The sequence below is a fragment of the Kalmanozyma brasiliensis genome, assembly GCF_000497045.1.
Source record: "Kalmanozyma brasiliensis GHG001 unplaced genomic scaffold PSEUBRA_SCAF8, whole genome shotgun sequence".
NCBI lineage: Eukaryota > Fungi > Basidiomycota > Ustilaginomycetes > Ustilaginales > Kalmanozyma > Kalmanozyma brasiliensis.
In genome coordinates, this window is record NW_015961991.1 from 150,098 (window position 1) to 173,930 (window position 23,833).

General features: G+C 57.7%; 9 protein-coding genes across 9 annotated transcripts; 4 read left to right on the plus strand and 5 right to left on the minus strand.

Annotated features, from left to right (window-relative positions):
* Positions 1–18: 18 nt before the first annotated feature.
* On the minus strand, positions 19–775 carry PSEUBRA_005984 (Ribosomal protein S30; the record flags this gene model as incomplete). The annotated part of the gene is made up of 2 exons (XM_016439377.1): positions 19–85; positions 648–775. The coding sequence occupies 2 exons, from the start codon at positions 773–775 to the stop codon at positions 19–21; spliced, it is 195 nt and encodes a 64-aa protein (XP_016289694.1).
* A 1,914-nt stretch (positions 776–2,689) lies between these two features.
* PSEUBRA_005985 (Plectin/S10, N-terminal) lies at positions 2,690–3,166 on the plus strand (the record flags this gene model as incomplete). The annotated part of the gene is made up of 1 exon (XM_016439361.1): positions 2,690–3,166. The coding sequence occupies one exon, from the start codon at positions 2,690–2,692 to the stop codon at positions 3,164–3,166; it is 477 nt and encodes a 158-aa protein (XP_016289695.1).
* Positions 3,167–3,551: 385 nt separating this feature from the next.
* Positions 3,552–4,077, minus strand: PSEUBRA_005986 (uncharacterized protein; the record flags this gene model as incomplete). The annotated part of the gene is made up of 2 exons (XM_016439369.1): positions 3,552–3,812; positions 3,934–4,077. The coding sequence occupies 2 exons, from the start codon at positions 4,075–4,077 to the stop codon at positions 3,552–3,554; spliced, it is 405 nt and encodes a 134-aa protein (XP_016289696.1).
* A 711-nt stretch (positions 4,078–4,788) lies between these two features.
* PSEUBRA_005987 (uncharacterized protein) lies at positions 4,789–5,151 on the plus strand (the record flags this gene model as incomplete). Its single annotated transcript, XM_059465736.1, has 1 exon — positions 4,789–5,151. The coding sequence occupies one exon, from the start codon at positions 4,789–4,791 to the stop codon at positions 5,149–5,151; it is 363 nt and encodes a 120-aa protein (XP_059321704.1).
* A 136-nt stretch (positions 5,152–5,287) lies between these two features.
* Positions 5,288–8,314, minus strand: PSEUBRA_005988 (P-type ATPase, A domain protein; the record flags this gene model as incomplete). Its single annotated transcript, XM_016439367.1, has 1 exon — positions 5,288–8,314. One exon carries the CDS (start codon positions 8,312–8,314, stop codon positions 5,288–5,290), a length of 3,027 nt encoding a protein of 1,008 aa, XP_016289697.1.
* Positions 8,315–9,121: 807 nt separating this feature from the next.
* PSEUBRA_005989 (Ribosomal protein L31, mitochondrial) lies at positions 9,122–9,442 on the plus strand (the record flags this gene model as incomplete). Its single annotated transcript, XM_016439354.1, has 1 exon — positions 9,122–9,442. The coding sequence occupies one exon, from the start codon at positions 9,122–9,124 to the stop codon at positions 9,440–9,442; it is 321 nt and encodes a 106-aa protein (XP_016289698.1).
* A 201-nt stretch (positions 9,443–9,643) lies between these two features.
* PSEUBRA_005990 (SNF2-related) lies at positions 9,644–12,247 on the minus strand (the record flags this gene model as incomplete). The annotated part of the gene is made up of 1 exon (XM_016439368.1): positions 9,644–12,247. One exon carries the CDS (start codon positions 12,245–12,247, stop codon positions 9,644–9,646), a length of 2,604 nt encoding a protein of 867 aa, XP_016289699.1.
* Positions 12,248–12,836: 589 nt separating this feature from the next.
* On the minus strand, positions 12,837–15,731 carry PSEUBRA_005991 (Glycosyl transferase, family 31; the record flags this gene model as incomplete). The annotated part of the gene is made up of 1 exon (XM_016439371.2): positions 12,837–15,731. One exon carries the CDS (start codon positions 15,729–15,731, stop codon positions 12,837–12,839), a length of 2,895 nt encoding a protein of 964 aa, XP_016289700.2.
* Positions 15,732–16,671: 940 nt separating this feature from the next.
* On the plus strand, positions 16,672–20,905 carry PSEUBRA_005992 (Arrestin C-terminal-like domain protein; the record flags this gene model as incomplete). Its single annotated transcript, XM_059465737.1, has 2 exons — positions 16,672–20,772; positions 20,900–20,905. The coding sequence occupies 2 exons, from the start codon at positions 16,672–16,674 to the stop codon at positions 20,903–20,905; spliced, it is 4,107 nt and encodes a 1,368-aa protein (XP_059320312.1).
* Positions 20,906–23,833: the final 2,928 nt, after the last annotated feature.

A 23,833-nucleotide genomic window follows, 5' to 3' on the forward strand; every position in this document is an offset into this window, starting at 1 on the left:
GAAGGATGTTGAAGGAGTTTACTTGTTCTCGCCGTTGGGGTTCATGCGGCGCTTGCCACCGGGGCCGACGACAGCGTTGACGAATCTGAGAATGCGAAAAAGCGTAAAGAGACGGAGCGACGTGTGAGAACGTGTCATCGGTAGTGGGCAGAGCGAAATCGCGCGTGACAAAACGACATCGAGAGTGCGCGCTAAGACTAGCAAGACCCATCTCCTGACAGCCAAGCTGTTTGCATCCCGCGACTCTGCTGTGTCCTTTTTGGCCTGATGCAGACAGCGGTGGCTGCAATGCCTTTGCTCTGCACGGTGAGTCACACCGCATCTTGTGTCACTGCGAGTGTGTCCACTGGTATCGGCGTGAGAGAGCTGCCACCGGACTTGCAACGACAGCGAAGGGGTTGAGCGGACGGGGTTTCACAGCTGATCCGACTTGGGTGCCATGTGTCGCACTGCGTATGCATCGCCGCTCCCGCCCCAACAACCTTTCATCTGATATCCGTGCGAAGTGTTGCTGTTTCAGCAGTACCACGTGCGGCATCCTAGCTTGCTTCCCATCAATCTCTGCATAGGGTGTCGCGGATTGTGAGGCTCCATTGATCGTGTCCATCTCGATGTCGTTTTGTCCGATTCGTTGAAATGAAACTTACCGTCGGGTGTACAACAGGCGCTTCTTGGCACGGCCCTTGGGCTGCTTGGCCTTCTCTTGCTTCTCGACCTTGGGGGTCTGCGACTTGACCTTACCGGCACGCGCGAGGGATCCGTGAACCTTACCCATGATGGATTATGTGTGTTATCGAGGGGCTACAAGAGCGAACAATGAGGGATGAGAGGAACGGTCAGATGAGATGGTCCTGGTCCTGACAGTGGTGATGGGTGCAGTGAGGGAAAAAGCGCAGCGTGATTGGTCTGTCGAAGAGCGAAGCATTGCTGGAAAATTTGCAATTGATGGCTGGCGCGCGGCCGAGTTCAAGGCCCAGGGAACAGATTGATCGGTCCAAGGCTGAGCCTAGCACCCCTTGCGTGTCGAATCCAGTCGCTGCTGCTGGATGTGCCAACGCCCAACACCACGTTGATGACGCGAGACATGGCCGCTGCTGCCGAGTGAAATGATTGTGGACGAAGCGATGGTGTCGTGACATGGTCGAAGTCTGCAACATGTGAGAGTCGAATGTGCTTGTTGTGCATCTGACTGCTGGACAGTGATGATCCACGAGTACGACAGAATGGCGATGGGCGCGCTGCTAGGCGTCCGATCGTATCAAGATGAACGGGTGCTGAGTGCCACGAGGGATGCGATGGTTTTGCTGTCCCTTGTCGATGATGGAAATGGTTTAGACATGCTGTCGATGCTTCTGTAGTGTCGCTGCTTCGCCGGAACGTCGAACAGACCAATGCGCTGCATATGCTTCCCTCTGCTGATGCACGTACTGCCGATGCGAATGGTGTAGATGCTTACGTGTATGAGTAACCTTGACGATATGGAGGGCAGAAAGATGAGATGGCGACCAGGCTGCTTTGGATAGCGTCGACGAACCTCAGCCACTCAGGGCTCACCAAACTTTGGCTGAGCTGACCACCACACAGACTGTGACTCTGGTGCCTCACAAATGCAACGCCGGAGATGTGCCTGTCTGCTGTACCGAAATTTGCGAGATCAAATTGCGGTTGCAGGCCAGTCTCTTACGATCGCAGCTGCTCTGCTGTCGGAATCTTGCGCGCTTCTTCGCTAAATTTGAGGCAGCAGCTGGCGACGTGAAGAGCGCGAATACAAAGATTGAAGTCTGGGAAACATAAATTCAACTTTGAATTCCGCCATTTGCAGGATGGCCGGTTATGATTAATTGCAATTTTGCGCTGGACCTGGAGCGTACGTACTGCCTGCGACATTTGCAAATTTGGCACAACGTGGGAACTTTTACATTTTGATCTACACGTGACACAGATCGTTGACAAGGAGCCAACGTCGCGCTCTGCTGCCTTGTCAAAATCATAGGCCACAGCAGCCCGATCGGGCATCAAGGTGGGAAGAAAGCAACCGACTCGCTCTCGTGGTTCGCGATTCGAGCAAAGTGTCGAGGTCGTCATCGTCATCCTCCTTCTCTTCCCCTCAGGACTTATCTCACACATCAAGAACGTAAGTGTCAGCATCGCAATCCAACACCCATGTGAGGGCATCGTCGACTGGGAGCACGCGCACACCAACATAATCTCGCAGCATCACCGCCAACAGCAGCAGCTACCACACTGGCAACGATGTTCAGCAGCAGGATCAGAAGCAGGCGGGCAGGACGTGGCTGGCAGACAAGCAGCATCGCGCGGACAGCCAGTATGCAGCATCAAGCGGGGACTGCGGTCGTGGAGGTCGAACGAGCAGGTCTTGTAACTTGTGCAGCTCAGTGATGTCGCTGGCGTGGCATTCGCAGGGTCCAGCTTGCAAGCATCAGGATGACGACTGCTGGATGCTGGGCAAAGGCGATCCTGCCGGAGGGCAATTGCTGTGCATCACAACCGTGCTAAGGCTACATCAGGATGGCTGCCGGCATTGCAAAACAGGAGATTCACCGCTGCCGGTCCAATTTTCGCGCGCTCCCAGTCCTCGAAATCCTCACATCGCATTTCACCCACCCTCCTCATCAACACCCCAAACTGACCCAATCTCCACCCCTTCCATCCTCTACAGTCTCTCAAAATGATCATCAGCAAGGAGAACCGCAAGACGATCTACGCCTCTCTCTTCAAGGAGGGCGTCATGGTCGCTCCCAAGAACTTCCAGGTGCAGCACCCCGAGCTCGAGATCCCCAACCTCGAGGTTGTCAAGGCTCTCCAGTCGCTCACCTCGCGCGGTTACGTCCACACGCAGTTCTCGTGGCAGTGGTACTTCTACACCCTCACCGACGAGGGTGTTGAGTACCTGCGCGAGTTCCTGCACCTGCCCGCCGAGATTGTGCCTGCTACGCACAAGCGCCCTGCTCGCCCTGCCCGTGCCCCCGTCGGTGGTCGCGATGGTGCCTACCGTGCTCCCCGTGGCGACCGCGAGGGTGGTGCTGACCGTGGCGAGTACCGCCGCCGCGACGCCGCTGCCGGTGGTGAGAAGAAGGACGGCGCCCCCTCGGGCGAGTACCGCCCTCGCTTCGCCGGTGTCGGCCGTGGCGCTCCCCGCCAGTAAGCGTCTCGTCGAGAGCACCGCATGAACTAGTCGGCCACCAACTCCGGTCCCTTGACCAGAGACCAGGTCGTCTCTCAAGCTCCTCGCACATCAACAAAAGAGACCGTTCGGTCTCCCATTTCCCAAGATGCACTCGGACACGTCGGATCCCTCTCTTCATCATTCACTTTCCTAGGTCGGGTTTTTTAAAGAAGGACTCGTTTGTTTTCACCGGCCCTAGGGGTCATCATCCAAAATCCAACGTCGGGCAGGCGCCCTTAGTCCGTTTTTGCATCATGCTTTCCCTTCACACGTGGTTGTACTTCGCATCTGTTGTGTTTCCCAAAACAAACTCGTCCCTTTACCTTGGCTCCTAGACTTTGAAGTGACGAGCATCCTGAGATGACTAGGCCTGTGAGCCGCCACGACCGCCCTGCTTGCGAGCCTCACTCGCACCGAAATCGTCCCTGTCCGGTTGGCTCTGCTGCTGCTTGCTCGGTCGACGATTGCTCTGGTGCTGCTGCTTGCTGGCCAACTCGGAGGTCTTTTGATTCGCGCTGCTCTGATCAAAGTCCGCGTCGGTTTCGCTCTCAATCTTGCTGGTGGAGGCGTGCGGGTTGGTGCGCGAGCCGTCGTACGCGCCGTCGCTGTTGGCGATGTCCTCCGTCTGTGTTGCCCGCGTAAGAAAAGTGTGGAAGGTTAGCGGAAGGGTATGAGGAGAAAGGGAGGGAAAGGGAAAGGGAAAGGGAAAGGGAAAGGGAAAGGGAAAGGGAAAGGGGAAGACTTACAGGACCGGATCCAGGCGTGGTAGCTTCGCTCTCGCTACCCGGCTTGACCGCCGACCGAGCCGCCGAGGTGGTGGAGAAAGATCGCAGGCCGGTTGAGACGGCGCGGCGGCTGGCAACGGTGCGGAAGAGTGGAATGAACGACATGCTTAACGTGTTTCCTTGAATGCTGGCTCAGAGTCGGGGCTGAAGGTTGCGAGACCCAGCCTTATATATGACTCTCAACACATGGAGTGGCTCATTCGCGGCCACAAGAAGCCGCTCGCAGTGAGACAGGCAGCATGTGTGAGCATGACCACCCTCAGCTGGACCCTGACCGGCTGAGGATCGCCCTGCTTGACAGCCAGGAGAGAGCGTGTGGTGACGTTGGTGCTCACTCATCCGCCCACGCCTCCCAACCTTGGACTTTTTGAGCGCTGCAACTCTATCGGTGTAACATCCCGATGAAATGTGGACCTGCAAGGGCCCAGATCCAAATTTCACCGCTCGGTCAATATCCACCATCATTCCAATCTCGCCCGTTGCCATCGACACATCGAATCCGCCCAAGGACTCAGCTGCTGCTGCTCAGGGGAACGCTACGACCGCACACGAACAATCACACGCAGCATACGGATCCTACTGGTAACGAAACACCGGCCACTTGGGGAAAGCACGAACCTGTCGACCAGACCCCACCGCGAAAGGACCGACGACGAGACAGTGGCGCAAGGACATCATTCGCATCGCGACCTTACCCTCCAACGTCGTCCGATCATAGCACACCCACGGAGTAACTCGCTTGTTACCTCTTCGCGCTCTGACTGACGTCTCGAACCCTCCTCTGCCGCTCGATCCCGGAGCATCACATCCTCGAGAATGAGGCCGCAACTCGCACCACACACGCTCCTCCTCGCCCTCCTCGCCCTCTTGGCCCTATCCCCATCTCGCTCGGCCGCCAACTTTGGTGTGGACCCAAAATCCCTCGCCCACGAACCATATCAGTACTTTCACAGCGACGGCGTCGGAGGCGCCAACGCCGCCTGCTGGCTCTCCCGAACCCCCTTCCCCCCACTCGAGGGCTTGACCTGCAACCTCGCCGAGACCATCAGTCAGATCAAGGGTCGTCAGATTCACATGTGCACCGGAGACCACGGCAAGTTCTGCCAAGGATGCCATGAACTCGAAAAGAGACTGACGAATCCCAAGGAGTTGGTCGCTTGGAAGGTCCAAGGGTGCTAGTATCCAGCCAACAGACTTGTCATACCCACTCCCTCAATCAGACGGGAGAGCTCTTCATGGACATTCATTTTGGGACGTTGCTTTTTGATTGTGCGTGTGTCTAACATCTCGTCATTCCAGCTTTTCACGTGAGCGTCTACAGATCCTTCTTCCCATTCGCCTCGACCGCCTTAGGCGCCTTGTTCAAGAAGAACACCCGAGTAACCAACTTGCACACCTCCTCGATCAACACCACGGGCGCACTGATCCAGATCACCGCCTCGACCTCCTCCCTGGTCAAACGGGTCACCTGGAACCAGTCCTGCAGGAAGTCGACGGTGCAGATCGCATAATGAAGTCCAAGACTAAGCGCGATCGCGCCGATCAACAGAGGGTTCTTCCAGGGTCCAAAGGTCAATAGGCTGTCCGTTTCGGAGATCGCATTGAGCGCGTTGAACATCTCCACCACCACCAGCACCGACAGGGCGATCGTCGACGGCTGACGGTACGAGGTGAAGATGGAGCAGTCGACACCGGCAAAAAGTCCCCCGGGAGCCTGTGCCGACGGCAATGGGCATTGGTGAAAGTGCGACAACTGCGCATAGCTGATCTGCGGACCTGTGCTGGCAAAGAGGAACCACCACGCATAGCCAAAGATCGTAGCAGCACCCACGAAGGCGCCGACCAGCAGATAGCGAGTGAAGATCCAGCCCGAAATGAGCGGGTCGTTGCGACTGCGTGGCTTCTCGCGCATGATCGTCGTGCTCGGCGGGTTGAAGCCCAGCGCAGTTGCCGGTAGACCATCAGTGACCAAGTTGACCCACAACAGCTGCACAGGGATCAACGCCTCCGGCAAACCCAACAGCACCGTGAGGAAGATCGAAACGACCTCGCCAATGTTCGACGAAATGAGGTAGCGGATGAAGCTCTGCATGTTGTTAAAGATCGACCTGCCTTCCTGAACGGCGGCTTCGATGGTGGCAAAGTTGTCGTCCGCCAAAACCATGTCGGCGGCGAGCTTGGCGACGTCCGTGCCGGAACCCATGGCAATGCCGATATCCGCCTTCTTGAGCGCAGGTGCATCATTGACACCGTCGCCCGTCATGGCAACCACCAATCCTTGGCTCTGGAGCAGATCCACCAACTGCGACTTGTGCGACGGCTCGACGCGCGAGAACAACGAAGCAACGCTGACGGCGTCCAGCTTCTGCTGCCTCGTCGTGAGCGCATCGAACTCGCGGCCGGTGAACGACTTGCCTTGGAGATCCTCGTTGGCGCCAAAGACGCCGATCTGGCGGCAGATGGTCTCGGCGGTGTTCTTGTTGTCGCCCGTGATGACGATGACACGGATGCCGGCCTGCCTGCATCGCTCGATGGCGTGTCGAACCTCCGGGCGAGGGGGATCCAGCATGCCGACCAGACCGATGAGCGTCATGCGCTGCTCGAACTTCTCATACTCGCTAGGACTGCTGCTGCGGTACGACTCGACGTCGAGCGGCACATCCTCCTTGACGGCGATGGCGAGCGTACGCAGACCGAGACGACCGTACTCGAGCACCCTGTCCCCAATCTGAGCGCGAAGAGCCGAGTCGAGCGCGACCGACTTCTTGCCCTGAAGCACGGTATCGCAGCGCTCGACGACGGTCTCAGGGGCACCCTTGACGAGCAGGCAACCGGTAGCCGAGGAACGTTGAATCAAAGTCGACATGCTCTTGCGGTCGCGACTGAACTCGAAGGTCAACAGCCTGGGGTGCGCCTTGCCGTACTCGTTGCTGATGGCACTGGCGCGCTCGGCAGCATCGAGCTGGGAAACGGTCTGGTTGACAGCAGCATCGTGGTGGCCGAGCTTCTCGACGAGCACCTTGAGCGCAGCCTCGGTGGGTTGGCCGACGATGGTGTAGTTGTTGTGGTCATCGAGGTGGACGTGCGAATCGTTACAGACGGAGCAAGCCTCGGCGAGCGCGTGGAAGGCGGTGCGAGGCTGGTTGAGTTGGGAGACCTTCTTGCCTTGCGAATCGGTGATCTCACCGATGGGCGCAAAGGTGCTACCAGAGACCGAGTAATCGGCGATAGATCCTTGAGCGTCAAAGACAGAGAAGTGTGTAACGCTCATCTGGTTGGTGGTCAGGGTGCCGGTCTTGTCGGAGCAGATGACGTTGGTAGAACCGAGGGTCTCTACGGAGGGGAGGTGACGGACGATGGCGTTCTTCTTAGCCATCTTCTTGGTGCCCAGGGCGAGACAGGCGGTGATGACGGCAGCGAGACCTTCAGGAATGGCAGCGACAGCGAGAGCGACGGCAATCTTGAAGTAGTACATGGCACCTCGGACCCAGCCGTGATGCGAAGGGTCGTTGAAGTGACGGAAGTTGACGATCCAGACGAGGATGCAAATGACGGTGATGACCTTGGCGAGGAGCTCACCAAAGTCATCGAGCTTCTGCTTAAGCGGTGTCTTGTCATCGTCGTCCTTGGAGATCTCGGCGTGGATGTCACCGATGGCAGTGCGTGTACCGGTCTGAGCCACAACAGCGATGGCAGTGCCATTGGCGACGGTGGTGCCCGAGAAGAGGATGTTGGTCTGGTCCTGCTTGACGGCGTTGGTGTCCTTGACGGGTTCGAGCGACTTGTTGACCGAGAGAGACTCTCCGGTGAGGATAGCCTGGTCTACACGGAAAGAAGACGAATTGATAGCGATGATTCGGCAGTCGGCAGGGATCTTGTCACCGACTGTGAGGATGAGAACATCACCAGGGACGAGGTCTTCGGAGCGCACCTTTTCGGTGGTGCCCTCACGAATGACGTTGGCGGTATCCGGGCTGTACTCCTTGAGCGCATCGATGGCCTTGTCGGCATTGCGCTCCTGGACGACACCGACGGTGGCGTTGGCGACAAGGATGAGGAAGATGACGCCTGGTTCGATGAGAGCCGCGCCGAGGGTGGTGTCTTCCTCGAGAAGAGCGAGTACGAAGGAAATAACGGCCGATGCGAGGAGGATGAGCACGAGCTGGTCCTTGAACTGGTCGAGGATGAGCTGCCAAAGCGGCGTTGGAGGCTGTTCGGGCAGCGTGTTGGAGCCGTACTTTTCGCGTCGCTGTTCTACCTCATCGTCGGAGAGACCCTTGGAGGGGTCGACCCGGAGAAGGGTGAGCGCCTCGTGGACGCTCTTTGTCCAAGCTGCGTCCATGCTGTATATGTTTGGGAGCAGTCTACGTTGCCGTTAGCTGCTTGCCTACTTCTACGGATGCTAGGCGAGGATGGATGGTGGTCGTGGAAAGAGAGAGAGAGACACACACACAAACTCAGCGTGCAGAAGCTCAACTGAGGGTGCACGGTCTTGATTTCATATTTTTAGGTGCAGTTCTTCTTGCTGTGCCGAGTCTTGGAAAATGACGACGTGTCACTTTTGGCCGTCTTGTCCGACAGCATGCCTTGTCCATCCTCTTCGTGCCCTGCAGCCTGCCATCTTGAAGCTTGTTTCTGTCGGTCGATGCTGGACTGTGACATTTGGCGTGCTCCAATCGCGACACAACTCTTCTCAGCTCATCTGATGGGGGAGAGGACCGAGCAAGCCGTGAGACAGGACCGTGACACCCCTCCCGACATGATGAACACGTTGACCTTGTCGCTGGAAGAATCGCGAAGAAATCTCAAATTTCCTAACCTGCCGGCAGTCAAGAAAATGGCCGATGTCGCACGGCAAATCGCGCTGATTAAACGCGAAGATATCGACGGTCTAACACTGAATCGCTCTCAAAAAATGCATCTCGAGCCCTTCGGAAGAGTGGGTAAATTTTGGACATCCTTCTCATCATCTCATCTTCGCTCTCGCAACCAACCATCTCCTCATCGTCGGCACCCTCGACCTTCTCTGCGCCACAATTCATCGACGATCCGCTGCACAGGCACTCGTACCGTCCGTAATTTGCATTTCTGTCCATCAACACCGTCTCTCTGCGCACCAGATTCCAGCTCTCTGTCGGCAACTCACACAATGTTCGGTGGAGCATTCAAGCCCTCCCTTCCATCCCTCGGCGGATTGTTGTGGAAGAACCCATGGCGGCTTTCCGCAACACGCAAGTCGCGCGTTCGTACCCGCTTGCGCGCTGTCGACGACGTCATCGCCACACTTACAAAGTCCAACGTCGAATGCCACGCCTTGCAACGCGCTCTCGCATTGCCAAGGGAAGAACACATGCTCGCCAAGGACAAGTACACCACCTTTAGCAAGCACGATAGAGGTTTCAGGAAGAGCGTCCACAAGGTGCCCAAGTGGACCAGGTTGACCATCAGGGAGAACCCCGTCGGTTACTAGGCCGCTCACCGAACTCAAACACACGATTACATCAGCATTCTTCTCCTCGCTCTCAAGCACTGTACACTAGCTCACGCCGAAACGCACAGGCATCAATCATACTCGACTCCAGATGTAACGAATGACTGCATGCATTGACAAAGGGTATAGAAGGGATGCGATATAACAGAAACCGGGAAGCGGACAAGGAACGGCAAACGCCTAATGACTGCAATACTGGAAGACAAAGCTCACATCGTCGTACGCTTGCTCCGCCCGCAGCAGGTCGTCGTGCAGATTGTGCATCTCGTCCTTGCCGTAGTGGTTCCACGTGCTCGTGTCGCCATACAGCAACGCCGGCGCCTTGATGAACTGCTTGCCGGTCTTGCATCGTTTGCACTTGTACGTGTCGTGCGTATCGCACGCCGTCTCCTCTTTGAACGTGAACAGCGCACGCAGGTCCTCGCCTGAAAAATGGCGTGCTGCATCCTGTGCTTCATCCACGACACAGGACGAGAGCGACTGCTTGTGCGACTGTCGCTGCAGGATCTTTTCCTCGATCGATCCCGTCGCAATGAAGCGGTAGACGAAGCATGACTTTTTCTGTCCGTCTCGCCACACTCGCGCCAGTGCTTGCTGGTCTGAAGCCGGGTTCCAGTCGGGATCAAAGAGCACCAGACGGTTGGCGCCGATCAGGTTGAGGCCGCACCCTCCCGCCTTGGACGAAAGCAAGAAGATGAACTCTTTGCCCTCGGGATCGTTGAACTTGTCGACCAGCTTCTGACGTTTGTTGATCGTCATCGTACCGTCCAGACGGAACATGCCCCATCGATTGGCGCGGCACATGCGCTCGAATACATCGAGCGTCTGCGTGTAGTTCGAGATGAGCACGATCTTGTCGTTGGTCGTGGCGCGAATCGTCTCGAGGAAACGTTGCAGTACCATCATCTTGCCTGACAGTTCCGGCTGGACATGGCGTCGATCGCGTGGCGTGTAGCCTTCGGGGAAGAATTCTTCGCTGCCTTCAAGGTCGCCCGGCAAGTCGAGCAGGTCCGGATGGTTGCAGAGCTTCTTAAGGATGCCAATCGCTTTCAGCGGCTGACTGCCTGTACCGCGAAGCAGCTTCTTGATCTCGGGCGACCGGATGAACAAGCGGTAGAGGTTGAGCTGGAATGTAGACATCTTACAGAACACCACATGCTCGTATTTGACCGGCAGATACTTGGAGAGCAGATCATTTGTCCTTCGAATGATGAAGCGGCTCACCAACGCAGAGAGCTGGCTGAGCTTCTCGTTCGCCTCTTGCTGCTGCTTGTCGGTCGCTTCGGCGTCTCGGCCCTTGAGAATGGCAATCTCGAAGTTCTTGCGGAACTCGACGCGGCTGCCGAGCAGTTCCGGATTGGCAAAGTTGAGCAGCGCAAAGTACTCGGAGAGATCGTTCTGGATGGGTGTGCCAGACAGAATGACGCGACGACGGACCTTGATTTGCGTGAGAGCCTGGAACGTGAGCGAGTCGGCGTTCTTCAGACGGTGACCTTCGTCGCAAAGCAACAGGCCCACCTCGGTGTTGCCCAGCTCCTCCTGCAAGTTTCGCAGCGTCTCGTAGGAGACAATCATGACCGGCTGCGTGATGCCTCGACCCTTTGCGTTGCACCAACGACGCGTCGCTTCAATCATCTCGTCCTTGCTCAGCTTGCCGTCCAGCGCCAGATTGCCAGGCGCCGCAGCACCAAGCCACTTGACCAGCTCATTGGCCCAATTCCTGACGAGCGACGAAGGGCAGACGATGATACACTTGTCGATGGTCGACTTGTTGGCAGTTGGCGACTGCTTGAGCAACGTCCACATGAGCGCGATGCACTGGAGCGTCTTACCGAGACCCATCTCGTCGGCCATGATGCAGCCGTATGCATTCTCGACGACGAGGCCGGTGGTGCACCGATACAAGAATTTGACGCCTTCGACCTGGTGTGGACGGAGCACCTTGCTGAGTCGCGGGTCGATGACGACAGGCACCTTTTCGATCTCCTTGGACTTGGCTTTGTTGAGACCGAGAATATCAGCTAGGCTCTTGTGAGGCGTCTGCGCTGCTGCACCGGCCTCGATGCGTGCTTCCTCTGCTGCCTGCTCTTGCTGTATCTCAGCCTTTCGACGCTCGGCTTCGCGGTCGTCGACCGTAGGGTCGAACAGAACGATAGCGTGTTCGCCCATGGGGTCGTGAAGCGGGCGTGGCGGAATGTCGATCTGTCTCCGCGTTCCCAGCGCTGCGTACGATAGCCTGGTCTCGACCACTTGTCCTTGCTTGTTGGTCATGACCGGAACCGAAAAGCCCTTCTTGATGGCATTGGGCTTGATCTCGAATACGTTCCATTTGCGTCGGTCCACGTTGAGCGAGACACCAGAGGCGTCGATGCCCTTGTAGACACCCTCCAACGTCTTCATCGCGCCCGCTTTGCTCTTCTTCTTCGTGCCTGCTTTACCGCCTTTGGAGTTGCTGTCGTCGTCTGAGCCTGAGGCTGCACCTGCGTCGCCGTCGTCACCACCACCGCCCGAGTCCATCCCCCGGTAGTCGACCTTCTTGCGCTTCCTGCCGCCATCGGGATTGTCTTTCTCACGTTGGTTCGCAAATGAGGGTGTTTTGAATGGTTTCCTCCCTAGCAGCGGACCAAAGCCTGCAGCATTGGCGTTTCGCGAGACGTCTGCCAGTGGTGATGGTCGCGAGTAGGGGGAGCTCTTGCCCTTCAGTGGCGTCGTCGCATCTTTGCCGTCGCCCGGTGTGGGTGAGGGCGAGTTCCCGAGCGCAGCAAGAATGACGCTCCGACGCATGTCGTTGGATGTGCGCCGGAAGAGAGGACCTTGTGAGAGCTACACCACGTCGAGCTGGTCGCGATGTCAAAATGGAGTCCCGACTCTGTCGAACGATCTTGGCGCGTTCTTGAAGGCAGTAGGCGCTGGACGGTAAACGGTGAGAAGCGACCGGGATAGCGCCGTCGCAGATACGATGGCCTGTCCGAAGGCGATGTCGGATAGCTGTATATGGACGATGGTGACGATGATCTGGTGGAAGGAAGACAGATGGAAGCTGAGCAGGTTGCCACTCGAGAGTAACAGTCGAGGCGGAGGCTGAGTTTCAGCCCCACGCACGCTCATCTCCACGCCGGTCGAATAGAAACCCGGCAGCAGAGCGCGGTCCCACTTCTCGGCATCCAATTTCGGAATTTTCTGGCTGAGTCGGCTAAGAAAGTGACACTTTTTCGCCTCGCGGGTCGCGTAGAGTCACGCGTCGCCTGGAAGCTCAGTCACACACACCTTCTCACCAAACGAAAAGCGATCTTTGCCTTGGCATGGTCAGCAAATGATGATCAGTGGCTGCACTGGTGTGGTATGAGAGATTTGATTGGTAAAGTACATCGCATCAGCTGTGCTGCGACTGCTGCTGCTGCTCTGCCGGTGGAGGCGGCGGCTGTGCTGGCGCTGCTGGAGGTCCTGCTGGCTTGGACTTGGTAAAGCTGCCCATCCGGCCACCCTGCGCCTGGGCCGCCTGCGCTGCATTCGCCTGGGCTTGCCTTCTAGCCTGCTGCAAATAGGCCACCTCCATATCCGGACGGGGCTGACTGCGGCCTCCGCTGATGTAGCCGTCCTCGTGACGCACGAGTGGACTGCCATACATCCTCCACTCGCTGCCTAGCCCACCCGCACCATCCGGCCAAAACCGGCCGCGTCCTGAAAGCGCCAATGCCGTTTCGTAGAACCACTCGCTCTTCTTCAGGTAGTGCACCACCACGGTTCCACCGAATCGTCGCCCGAGGTAGCGGCGATTTCGCAGTTCTTCTGCTTCGCCGTTGCCATCCTTGTGCGTTGGCAGGGGTATCATGCGAGGCTGAGTCGCTGCGTTGGCGAACGACCGCTTTCGTTCCTCGGCGGCACTACGCGACACGCCACCAGCGCCAAAGTCGAAGCCGGGCACGGATGGCAGATGCGCAAGAAAAGGGAGATCCCGCTTTCGCCACGGTGGCTGCTGCTGATGGTCGCCGTCCGCCTTGATCAGAGTTTCGAGCGGTTTCGGGGTGAGGCTGTTGATGTGTCGCACCGTCAGGCCGGAGGCAGGATCGATGCCAATCTGCTCGGCCAGGGCAGGGTGAGTTCCAAGATCGTTGACCATGGGTGATTTGAGCCGCTCGTCGTCGGCTTCAAACACTATCTGCTCCCATGGCACCCAGATCTGCGTATCGTTTCCCTCCTCGCCTCGGACCCAGGTACCAGCCCATCGACCTCCACCCTCCACCAGAGCTTCCACCTCCTCCTCGATGGTCAGGTCATTGCGTGGCTCGACGTACGGCAAGTGCCACCGCGAGACCGTCGAGTACGATTTGGCGCGATGTTCGCCGCCACGCCGCGCAATCTCCTGATCCGTAAGCCCGCGTCGTCCCTCCAGCTTGATCTTTTCGACGTAGTCCGGGAACAGGAAGCCGTGCGAATAGGCGGTGCCTGCCTTGGGATGATCGTAGATCCAGCAGCGCTCCGAGACCCAGTGAATGTTGGATCGGTTCGGATGCAGGTTGATCCACTGCGCCACCTTTTTGTCCTCCTTGCCCTTGATGTAATGCAGCACGTTCTCCGAATGCGCGACGTACTGCACCAAGTCGCTCGACAGCGCATAGGCCTCGCCTGCCATGAACCAATTTCGAACCAAATAGCCCCAGTAGGTCAGCTGGCGAGGGGCGACTCGAAGATGGCGCTCCAGTTCCTCCAGCACGACGTAGGCATCGTCGTCGACCTTGACCACGTAGTCGGCCTTCTTCCACAGCACCTGGTAGCGTTGCGCCTCGTCAGCGACGCCTCCGAGCACCTCGCGTGTCTGCCCATGACCGTTGCCATGCAATCCACGTTCACCGAGCAGCACGTCTCCGACGGATGGCTGCTGCTGTTGCTGCTCATGCTCGACGGCGCGCAGGAAAGGCACCGTGGCGTTCTCTGCGGCCCACTGGAAGTAGGCATGCGTCTTTCCCCTGTTCATGTTCTCGTTCATGTCCAGCACCACGAGGTCGTTGAACGTCTCCATCTCGAGCGCAACCCGCCTCGCATGCGCTTGGCGCGGCTTGCCGATGATGAATTTGACTTGCACGTTGCTGGTGGGCATGCCGGTATGCGGATCGACGGGGAGCGTGTGCGTTGCCCATGTGCTTCGAATGACGTGACGACGCTCGTAGGCGCTATCGATGCTGAAGATACCGACAAAGACGTCGACGGGAGCGAGCGCATCGGCATACGCGTGCGGGAAGTTCGGCTGCTCCTGACAGTAGATGCGCCACATCTTGGGCTCCTTGTCTGGATTGAGGATGTAAATGATGAGCTTTGTGACGGTGGTGACGAAGCTTGCTATGAATATCAACGCCAAGAGCATGGTGATCGGATGGATGGGTCCAAAGGTGGTCCGGAAGACTTTGCTGAAGAAGGCTGCAATCATGGTCAACGGCTTGGTCCATATTGAGGCGGCCCTTCGACCACGGTTGCGATCCTTGGAGGTGTTGGTGTACAACGCCTTGTCCGTCTTGACTGCGTTGCGATTCCACTTGGACTTTTTGAGGCTGCGTGAGCGGGTTGCAGGGAGCGGCGCGTAAGATGAGCTCGACTTGGTCCAGAACGGCTCGCCGCGAAGGCCTCTGGTGATGGAGCTGAACATGGACGAAGCGCTGGGATCTGCACCGCTACCTCGTCTGGCGCGCCGCAGCTTGGCATTGTCGTCGTATTCTGAGTGGTCAGATTCGGTCATGTCGGCGATCTGCTGGTCGGTGAGATTGACCCCGACGAGGGGTGGAGGTATGCGAGCACCATTTGTGGCCGCTGCGGCACCTGTGCGTGAGGTGGATGCCAAGGGCGCGACGTCGCCGTCGGTGGAAGAGGAGTAGCCGTTCGACTTGCTGTGCAGTCTTGCGGTTCTGACTTGGGGACCAGATCGACTGTCGAGATGATAGCTGTCCTGCTCTGAGGTGTTGTTGCCGGCATAAGAGGCTGCACTGGAATGTGCGCTGGAAGGTTCTGGCCAGTACTTCGACGATGAAGGCCCAGCAGCGGATGGACGAGACGCAGATGCATTGACCGAGACGTATCCCTGGTCACCAGACGATCCAGAGCCGAGATCAACCGCCAATGTGTCGTCGAGATCCTGTCTCTGCTGCAGAGCGGAAGTGGATTCGCGAGGAAGGTGGAAGCGTGGTGGCTCGGTCGAGGGTGTCCGTGTGAAAGGATGGCGTTGTACAGCGCTGGGACTCGACGCCGCGTCGTCACTCCGACCGCGATTGGCAGACATCACTTATGTTGGCGTATCCGAGTGCGACTGCGAAGCTCGAAGCAGCTAGATGCGTGGGCTTGGGACGTTGTACATGGAGGCAGCTAGCTGACACGAGAGTGGATGGCAAGCTGAGCCCATCCAGCGGGGTCTTGCGTGCTTAACCCACCCGAGCCTAGCGCAGATCGAAGCTGCAGATGAATGGGGATTGTGTGTTGTGACGATATGAAAAGCGAGAACAAAGTGACGATGATGATGAGTCCAACGAGGGTCCAACTCTGTGACTTGAGCGTGCGGGTGGATAGTGCCTCGTGCGTCACACAACAGCCGGAATGAGGCTCGAGGCGCGAAATTCAACCTTGTTAGACTGAAGGTTCGTCACGATTCTTGCGTCGAAAAAATGGTCGTGTATCACTGACCAAGCAAAGCTGTCACTCAGCGCTTCCGCTGACAAGCATCGAGGATCACGAGCATCGAGACCGGCGTCGATAGAGGACTCTGCTCGATGTAAGGCACGATGAGCTCTGCCCCAGTCCTGTAGAGATCTACTGGGCCTTCGTGGAGCCAATGGCTGAGTCAAGCCGAGATGGACATCACGCATCAGCCACAGCTTGGCGGCGAGGCGCAAGAAAATGATATGGCTCAACGGACGAGATCAAGCATCATTCCATATCTTCTCCATGACCGACGTCGCAGAGGGAGACCTTTGAGTCAAGATTGCCACTCGAGAGCACACTGCTATGGGCGCGCTTGACCTTGTAGATGTTGTTGGTCGTTGGCAGGTCGGAACGAGGTCGATGTGCTTGTTTTGTCTGCATCAATCGCTGAGCATGGTTGTCCAACACCGACCTCTTCTCTCTCCTCGTCTTCTGTTATAACCTGAGCCTTGAGGACACCGCATCGGCTCCCAGATCCTCGTATGAATCCTGTCGACACATCCGCAGCACGGCGTTCCCATACAATGTCCGGCCTAGGCATCCACTTTGGCAACGAGTCCGAAGGCTTTGACACCAACCCACACATCTACGGTCATGGATCCAGCTTCAACAGCCAAACAGTACACATACCTCCCAAGAAGCCCTTCAAGAGCCATCTCCGCTACACTCGACCTCAGATAGCCAGCGAACAGGCTCTTCGAGTCCCAGTCGTCTCCGGGGAACCCGGCAACTTGGGCCACCGGGCGTGGACGGATGACGACCCCCTAGCTCCTCTCACAATAGCAGAGGAGATCGTCTTGGAGCCACATAAGCTGCATAGTCTCAACACAGCAGTAGCTGCCATGCATGGCCATAGCACTGACACGGCTACGCCCACGGACACGGAATGCGATCCGAGCCCCACGCTTACCGAGTCATCCCTCACAACCCCGGCATCTTCGAGCTGCGTAACGAACATGAAGCCGCACATGCATGCTTCCTTGCCAAAAAAGCCCAGCAACGATGTGATTAACGCCTCAAGAGCGCGTGCCACTGCGAGTCACCGTCGCATCAGCGTCCGAGGTGCCACTCGCCGCAAAGGGAGCTTGCGTTCGCGTCTGGGACCCCGGGTCGGGTCTCTTCAGCCAAATGTAGGCAGAACTTCTAAGCAAGAGAAGGCAGGTCAAATTCACGCGCCTGAAGATGTCTCTGATGGCGAGACTGAAGTCATGATCCCCGATGGCTTCGGCGGCTACACGCGCACCAAGCTGCCCAGGTCTCAGCTTCTTCGGGGAAATCTCGGTTCTGTTGCTATCCCCCGGCTCCAGGAAGTCGCAACGGCAAGCGAGCGCTCCCAACCAGAAGACGGAGTAAGCAGACCAACCTTGCGAGTGGGCAGCTTGTACGGCCACGATGGCTTCGAGAAAGGAGGCATTGATAGCAAGATCGGCGCAAGTAGCGCCACAGCCTCAACACACTCTTCTGTCTTTCTGTCATGCTCTCGCACCTCTTCCAGCGGCCCGAAAGCAAAGCTGATGCGAAGCCCCATCGAGCAGGCGCACTTCCTTACACGTCAGAACGAGACATTTGACTGCGTTGAAGAATCGCCAAAGGTTGCCGCGGCGCAGCAGCATCGATTGTCACGGATGTCTCTTGTCGATGTTGCTTTGCGCAGCAAGCGTAGTCTACAGGGTCTGGACCAGGCAGAGCGTGGACAGGCGCTAGTGAGCCTTGATAGATACCGCATGACGTATGACGCTGGTCTGTCGGTGGTCCCGCATGAGATCGTGGCTCTGGACCAAGAGCATGACCTGGGAGCGAACGACCTCAGTGCTTTTGACTCGAAGATGGATACTGGGAGCGACAATGCGACAGAGAGGACAGGCGGCAAGGCCCGAAACCGTCTGCAGAAAAGCCTATCGGAGGCAAACATCACAGGCGCTCTCCTGGGACGTCAAAGTACGCTGTTTAGCGCCACAGCCAATCCTTTGCGCCGAAGCAAGGATCTGGACCGTCTCCTCGGCAATTCGGACCGCAAGCTCCCATCCTCCGCCGCTAGACAGGTGATCAGCGAAGGACACACAAAGGGCGTTCTGAAACGCTCAAATGCTGTTGCGGCCACCGGTCCCCTCCCGCCACCCGCGCTCGAGCAGGGCAAAGCGAGCAAGGCACGTGTCGAGGTCGATCTAGTCCTCGAGTCCGATCTCGTCGTCGAAGGAGGCACGCTGCAAGGTCGTATGCAGATTCGAATCCGCAAAGGCTCCGTCAAGGAGGGAGCTGTGCTTCTGGCTCAGCCCAAGGTCCGCATTGTCGGGTTCGAAGAGCTGCTTACGGACGATACACGTCACATTTTCTACCATCATGCTTCGCTCATCGATGGCGACAGCTCCCGCGATAATGTTCATCGGCATGGCTCTCCGACATTTGCCTCTCCCGAGACTGCTGCCTTCCCAGCGCTGCCTTGCTATGCAGGTGCACCCGATGCAGAAGGGTACGCCGTAGGCAAAATCGGGATTCACTCGATCCCCTTTTCCCTCGATCTACCTATTGCAAAGGGGGCCAAAGGCAGCTATCGCTGTAAGCACGCCGTCGTGCGCTACATCGTCATTGGCTCGGTCAAGCTCAAGTCGACTTCGGGAGCAGACCGGTCCATCGCGCACTTTTATCGGCACATCGACGTGTATCCGTACTTCAACCCAGCAGTCATCCTGTCGAAAGCGGTGCAGCCGATCCAAGCGAGCAGCTCCAAGGGTCTATTCCTGGGCGGGTCTGGCAAGGTGCATCTCATGGCGAGCCTTCACCGCAGCACGTGGGTCGCGGGCCAGCGACTTTACGTGAACATCGCCATACAAAATGACACGAGCAAGAAGATCAACGGCATGTCTCTGTCGCTCATGCGCACGGTGACGCTGTACAAGCCAAGACCGGAGCTCGAACTGGACGGACACAGAGCCCGCAAAGACATCGACCCTGATGCATGTCAGACCTCGACGAACCGCAAGAAGATTGCAGAGGAGCAGCTCGAGATGGGGCAGAAGGGCAGCAAAGGCGCCGTAACCGCTCGCGGGTGGTGGGTCGGCGTCGAGCCGGGCCAGCGCGTCGAGTCGTCTCATCACATGCTCATCCCCGCGGATGCAATGTCGATCTCGCGAGGTCGACTCGTAGAAGTGGTGTACAGCATCAAGGTGTCGATCGGCAGCTCGCTGTCGTCAGATGTCTCGGTCGAGTTGCCGGTACGCGTCGTCAACTTCGTCTCGCTTGACCCACCTCCGCTGAAGAAGGCTGGAGGTGCGGGCTTCGCCGCGGATGCACCGCGAGGTTGGGCTGCGAATCATATCTCTCCCAGTGGCGCAACATCCCTCAAAGCGACGAGCGAGAGAATGGCAGGAATCGATGCAGATCAGAAGATCGCGCGAGTCAAGTCGGTCGAAGCGATGCGATCCCCGGGCAAGACTGGGATCTCCTTGCACAATCACGACCAACACCTGCAGGCTGATCGCACGTTGTCGCCCCGCATTGCTGCTTCTGAGCAAACTCGGAGGTTACAGCACCAAAAGTCGCTCGACTTCATCCACCTTGCCGTTCGCAGCGCCGCCGCTCGTCGCGGTGTTGACGTGACGCCTATGAGCAGCTCGTCTCGGTTCGCACCGAGTCCGACCGGTCTGGGGATCGGGCTATTGATGCCTGCAAGGAGATCTGGCTCGGGCAGCGTCAGCAGCTGCAGTCCTGGGCTGAGCACCAGCAGTAGCACTGCTGGAACTTCCACAGGAGGAGGCCCAGAGTACGATGACGACCTGGACACTCCGATGGCGTCCACCCACTACAGCGGAGCAACGACAATGTTTCCATCTGATCGCCAGCCATACGAGCAGCAGCATGGCAGAGCACACCAGGCTCATTTGGGGGGAACATACTCGCACCTTCCTGTGCATCTGCACCTTCCTACCTATTTGCATCCTCAGAAGACGTACCAGCTGCCGATCAACAGCCCGTCTTGCCGTCAAAAGAAGGATCCAGGACCGTATACGCCGCTGCCAATCCTGCAGATCAACAACGCCAAAGTTTTGTCGCTCGACGAGATTTGGGATGACTACGACGACCGGGATGATGGTCAAGAGCAAGCGGACCACGCTCTGGCCTTGAACGACGAGTCGATGGCCGAAATGAACATGGTGATCGGTTCTGCTCGTTTGGACTATCAAGAGTTCTGTCGATACGATGACAGTATGCATGTCGGTGATGTCTGGTTCCACGCGGACGAGCACATGCTGGTTCTTGAACAAGTCGCCGAAGAGAGCGGGAGCCGGGCGCTTCGACGTCACACCTCAGCCGACGAAGAAGAAAGGAGGGAGGCGGATGAAGTTGCGGAAGTGCCGCTTTCTGGGCCCACGGCCGGCACACATTCCGCTGCTCGTTCTTCCATCGATCCGCGATCAGATCCTACATGTGGCGATATGCGCCCCTACCACACCGATCTGGCCGTCGTCAGCAACTTCAATCGACCTCTGACCGTCGCCAAGGGTGCCACCAGTAGTTCCGCTGGCCTTCCGCATGAGCAAGTCATCCAACCCAACGCATCGACGGATCGGATCGCCAAAAGGAGCTCCATGGCGATCATCCCCATCGCCTCTCGTGTCGGCGCTCGTGTACAGCGAGAGTTGAGCGCGGTCAACCTCAAGCGTCATTCGGACAATTTATCGCATCGTCAACAGCTGCAGCTGCAGCAACAGACTGCGGTGCAGAGCCGACACCGGTCGACACACTCTGTCACAGGCCTGAAACCTCTCATCCTCCGGTCCAGGGCCACGAGTGATGGCAAAAAGGATAGGCTAGGATCGTCGACAGGCTCCCGCACGCCTGACACCGCTGCCGTTGGCAAAGAGCAAGACGAGGATATCGAGGTTGGGCCCAAAACACCAGACACTCTTGCGAGCGACGTGCCTGTGGTCGGTCGATCTGCACCGCCGTCGAGGACTCCAACGCGGGAGAGCAAAGCTTACGAGTCTTCGACGCCCGGCAAGCTGCTCCACACCCCACGCCATCCAATGTCACCCGCGGCCAGTCTGTTGCGACCATACATCCCACAAGCCATCGTCACGCCGACCAAAACCGGTGCATCTGGGTTGCGTCACTCAGACAGCGCTTCATCGCTAATCAGCGTCTCCACTGCGTCCGCCTGCGAAGTGTGCGGCCTGCTCTCGCGCTCGCATTCAAGTCGCAATCTGCGTGGAACCTCGATTGTGGTCCCCTCGGTGCGCAACAAGATCGCCATGCTCGAAGGCCGCAGCGCTGCACTGCGCGAGTTTGCCGGTCATACCGCTAGCAACGGCAGCAGTCCAGCGGCAAGTCCGATAAGGAGTCCGGTGTCGATAGGCACAGTCTCCCACCTCGCGGCAAGGGCGGAAAGAGCCAGTAGCAGCACGCCATCCAAGTTGGGCCGAAAGAGCAGCTGCCTCTCGATGACCAAATCTGAGGACGCCATCTCGGTGGTGAGCTCGGCTGTGACGGTGCCAGAGTATATGAAGCAGACAGCAAGCGGTATCTTCAATGCTCCTGTGCTGCGTAATTTGAGGTAGTCACCCGGCAGGACCCTGTGACACGACTGACAGATGGCCTGCCCTTGCCCTCACTCGCTTTCAGCGCTATCTATCGGTAATACAGTATGCAACGTGTACCGCAATCGGCTGCTATCGAACCTGTTCGTCGTGACCGCCCGATAATGCATTTCTTCGACGTCGTGTTGAGCTGGCATGTGGACTCGTCATCTCGAGAGAGGGGAAAGAGGCGGCAAGTGTTGGCACCGAGCCAACACGTGGGTGTCGAACATTCGCACGAAAGCAAAACCAGCCTTGTCTTCCGACGGCTTTGCACGAAGCTTTGCTTGCGACTGCTTGTTGCAGGACGGCCATTGGATTGCGAGCTTGGACAGACGTTACCCCTTCTGAAACACAGCAAGAGAACGGCTCCTGGTTCCTGTCCAACGAGTATCGTTGCTTCTTCCTCACGTTATTCTGCGCGCGCGTAAGCAGGCCTCGTCGTCCGAGTGAGACACTGAGGACAAGCTCAAGCTAGATGTTGAACTGCTGCGTTGTCATCGAGACGATCTGCGGTGGCCGTGTCGAGACTTTCTTTGATGCAAAGCAGGCTGTGCTAGCTCAACGATTGGCTGGCCGGCGACGAGACTAAGTCCAGGGTTGGGTCGCGGCGACTTTCTTTGCGACCCATAAGCAAATTTTCCTCGTGGTGAGAATTCGTACTCCGACAGGAGCGGCTCTCTGTCCAGGTGGCTCCCAGTGGGTTTCTCTTGAGTTGCCGTGCTTGAGCAGCATCAATTCGGTGCAAACGTAGAAGCCAAGCCGATCCGCCTTCTTGGAGACGGAGCGTCTATGTCCGTGGACGCAGTGGGTACAGCACTTCGGATGCATGTAGCCTTACCTCGCCACGTTCGAGTCGAAGTAGAAGTCCAAACTTCGAGAAGCAGGGTGATGCCAAGATCGAAGGGCAAGGCAGAAGCGAGCGGCGATCAGACAAGGAAAAAGGAGGGAAAAAGCGGGGTGGTTAGACGCCGAAGCTGTGGATGCCCCCCAAACTCTCCTCGCCTTTAGGCAGCAGCAGCAGCAGCACGAAACGCCGTTCAGAAGAACCGATCGTGAGCTTGCCATCGATGCGCGAGACCCACGGCGAGCCAGCCGAGGCTGCTGCATTCGACGTTGCAACGGAGCCTGAGCTTCCGTTAGGTGGACGAAGCCGAGACGTGTTGTATAATATGAACCGGACTCCGCGATTGGCAGGGGCGCCATGCGGCCGTCTTGTCTCCTTCCTCTTCACTCTCTGGCGAAATGGATTAGACAATAGACGGGCAGAAAGAGGATGGTATCATGCATGCAACTCGACAAGATGCAACCGACCAGAAGAACAAAATAGGGAAGCGGCACTGCCCACCGGTCAACCTCTCCATCTTGACCGTATGGTCCCACTGTGCTCTGGCGATGAGCTTGACGCCAGGACACACCATAGTCCATCATATAGTCGATGGCGAAGGCATCGGAACAAGGAGGCTGCAGCGGCGAACCGTTCGGCGCAACGCAGCTTCCAGCCTCAAGCAGTGCCAGCGAGGCATCTGAGTGGCGCAGTCATGGTGAGAGGCTCTTGTCAAAAGGCAGCCAATGCGCCCGCTTCGACTGCGAGCCCAGAGTCGGTTCCTCCGTACGGCCTCAGCCTCATGACATTCGGCGCACCCGATGCCGACAATGTGACAAGGTGATGTTTGCGTTGGAATGGGCCCCGACACTGCGTCGTCGAGGCAAGTGAACCTTCGGAGTGTCCGTGGGCCGAGTCTGCGGCAATCTTTGCCAGATAAGTGAGCCATCCATCAGCACGAAAGTGTGGGAAAGCTGACTGTCTTGAGTGTCATACAGAACTTGAAGCCACAGACGATTCAGGGTGGATGCTTCGATTCAGGAAGCCACCAGTGCTATACACGCTTGTGAGTGAGCGTGCCTTTGCCGATGCAATAAGTTCCCACAGATTGGCAAGAAGAATGAGGAGAGGAGCCTCGCTTGCGCACGCGATTCATTGCCGCACTTCGCGATGCTCGAGGAACGCAGATCCATCTCCATATGGAAGCTCGCTCGCTCCAGAGGTCAATTGGCGAGCTGGGCCTGGCGGAGCCCAACCTCGAGATGGCCTACACAACTTCAAGCTGCC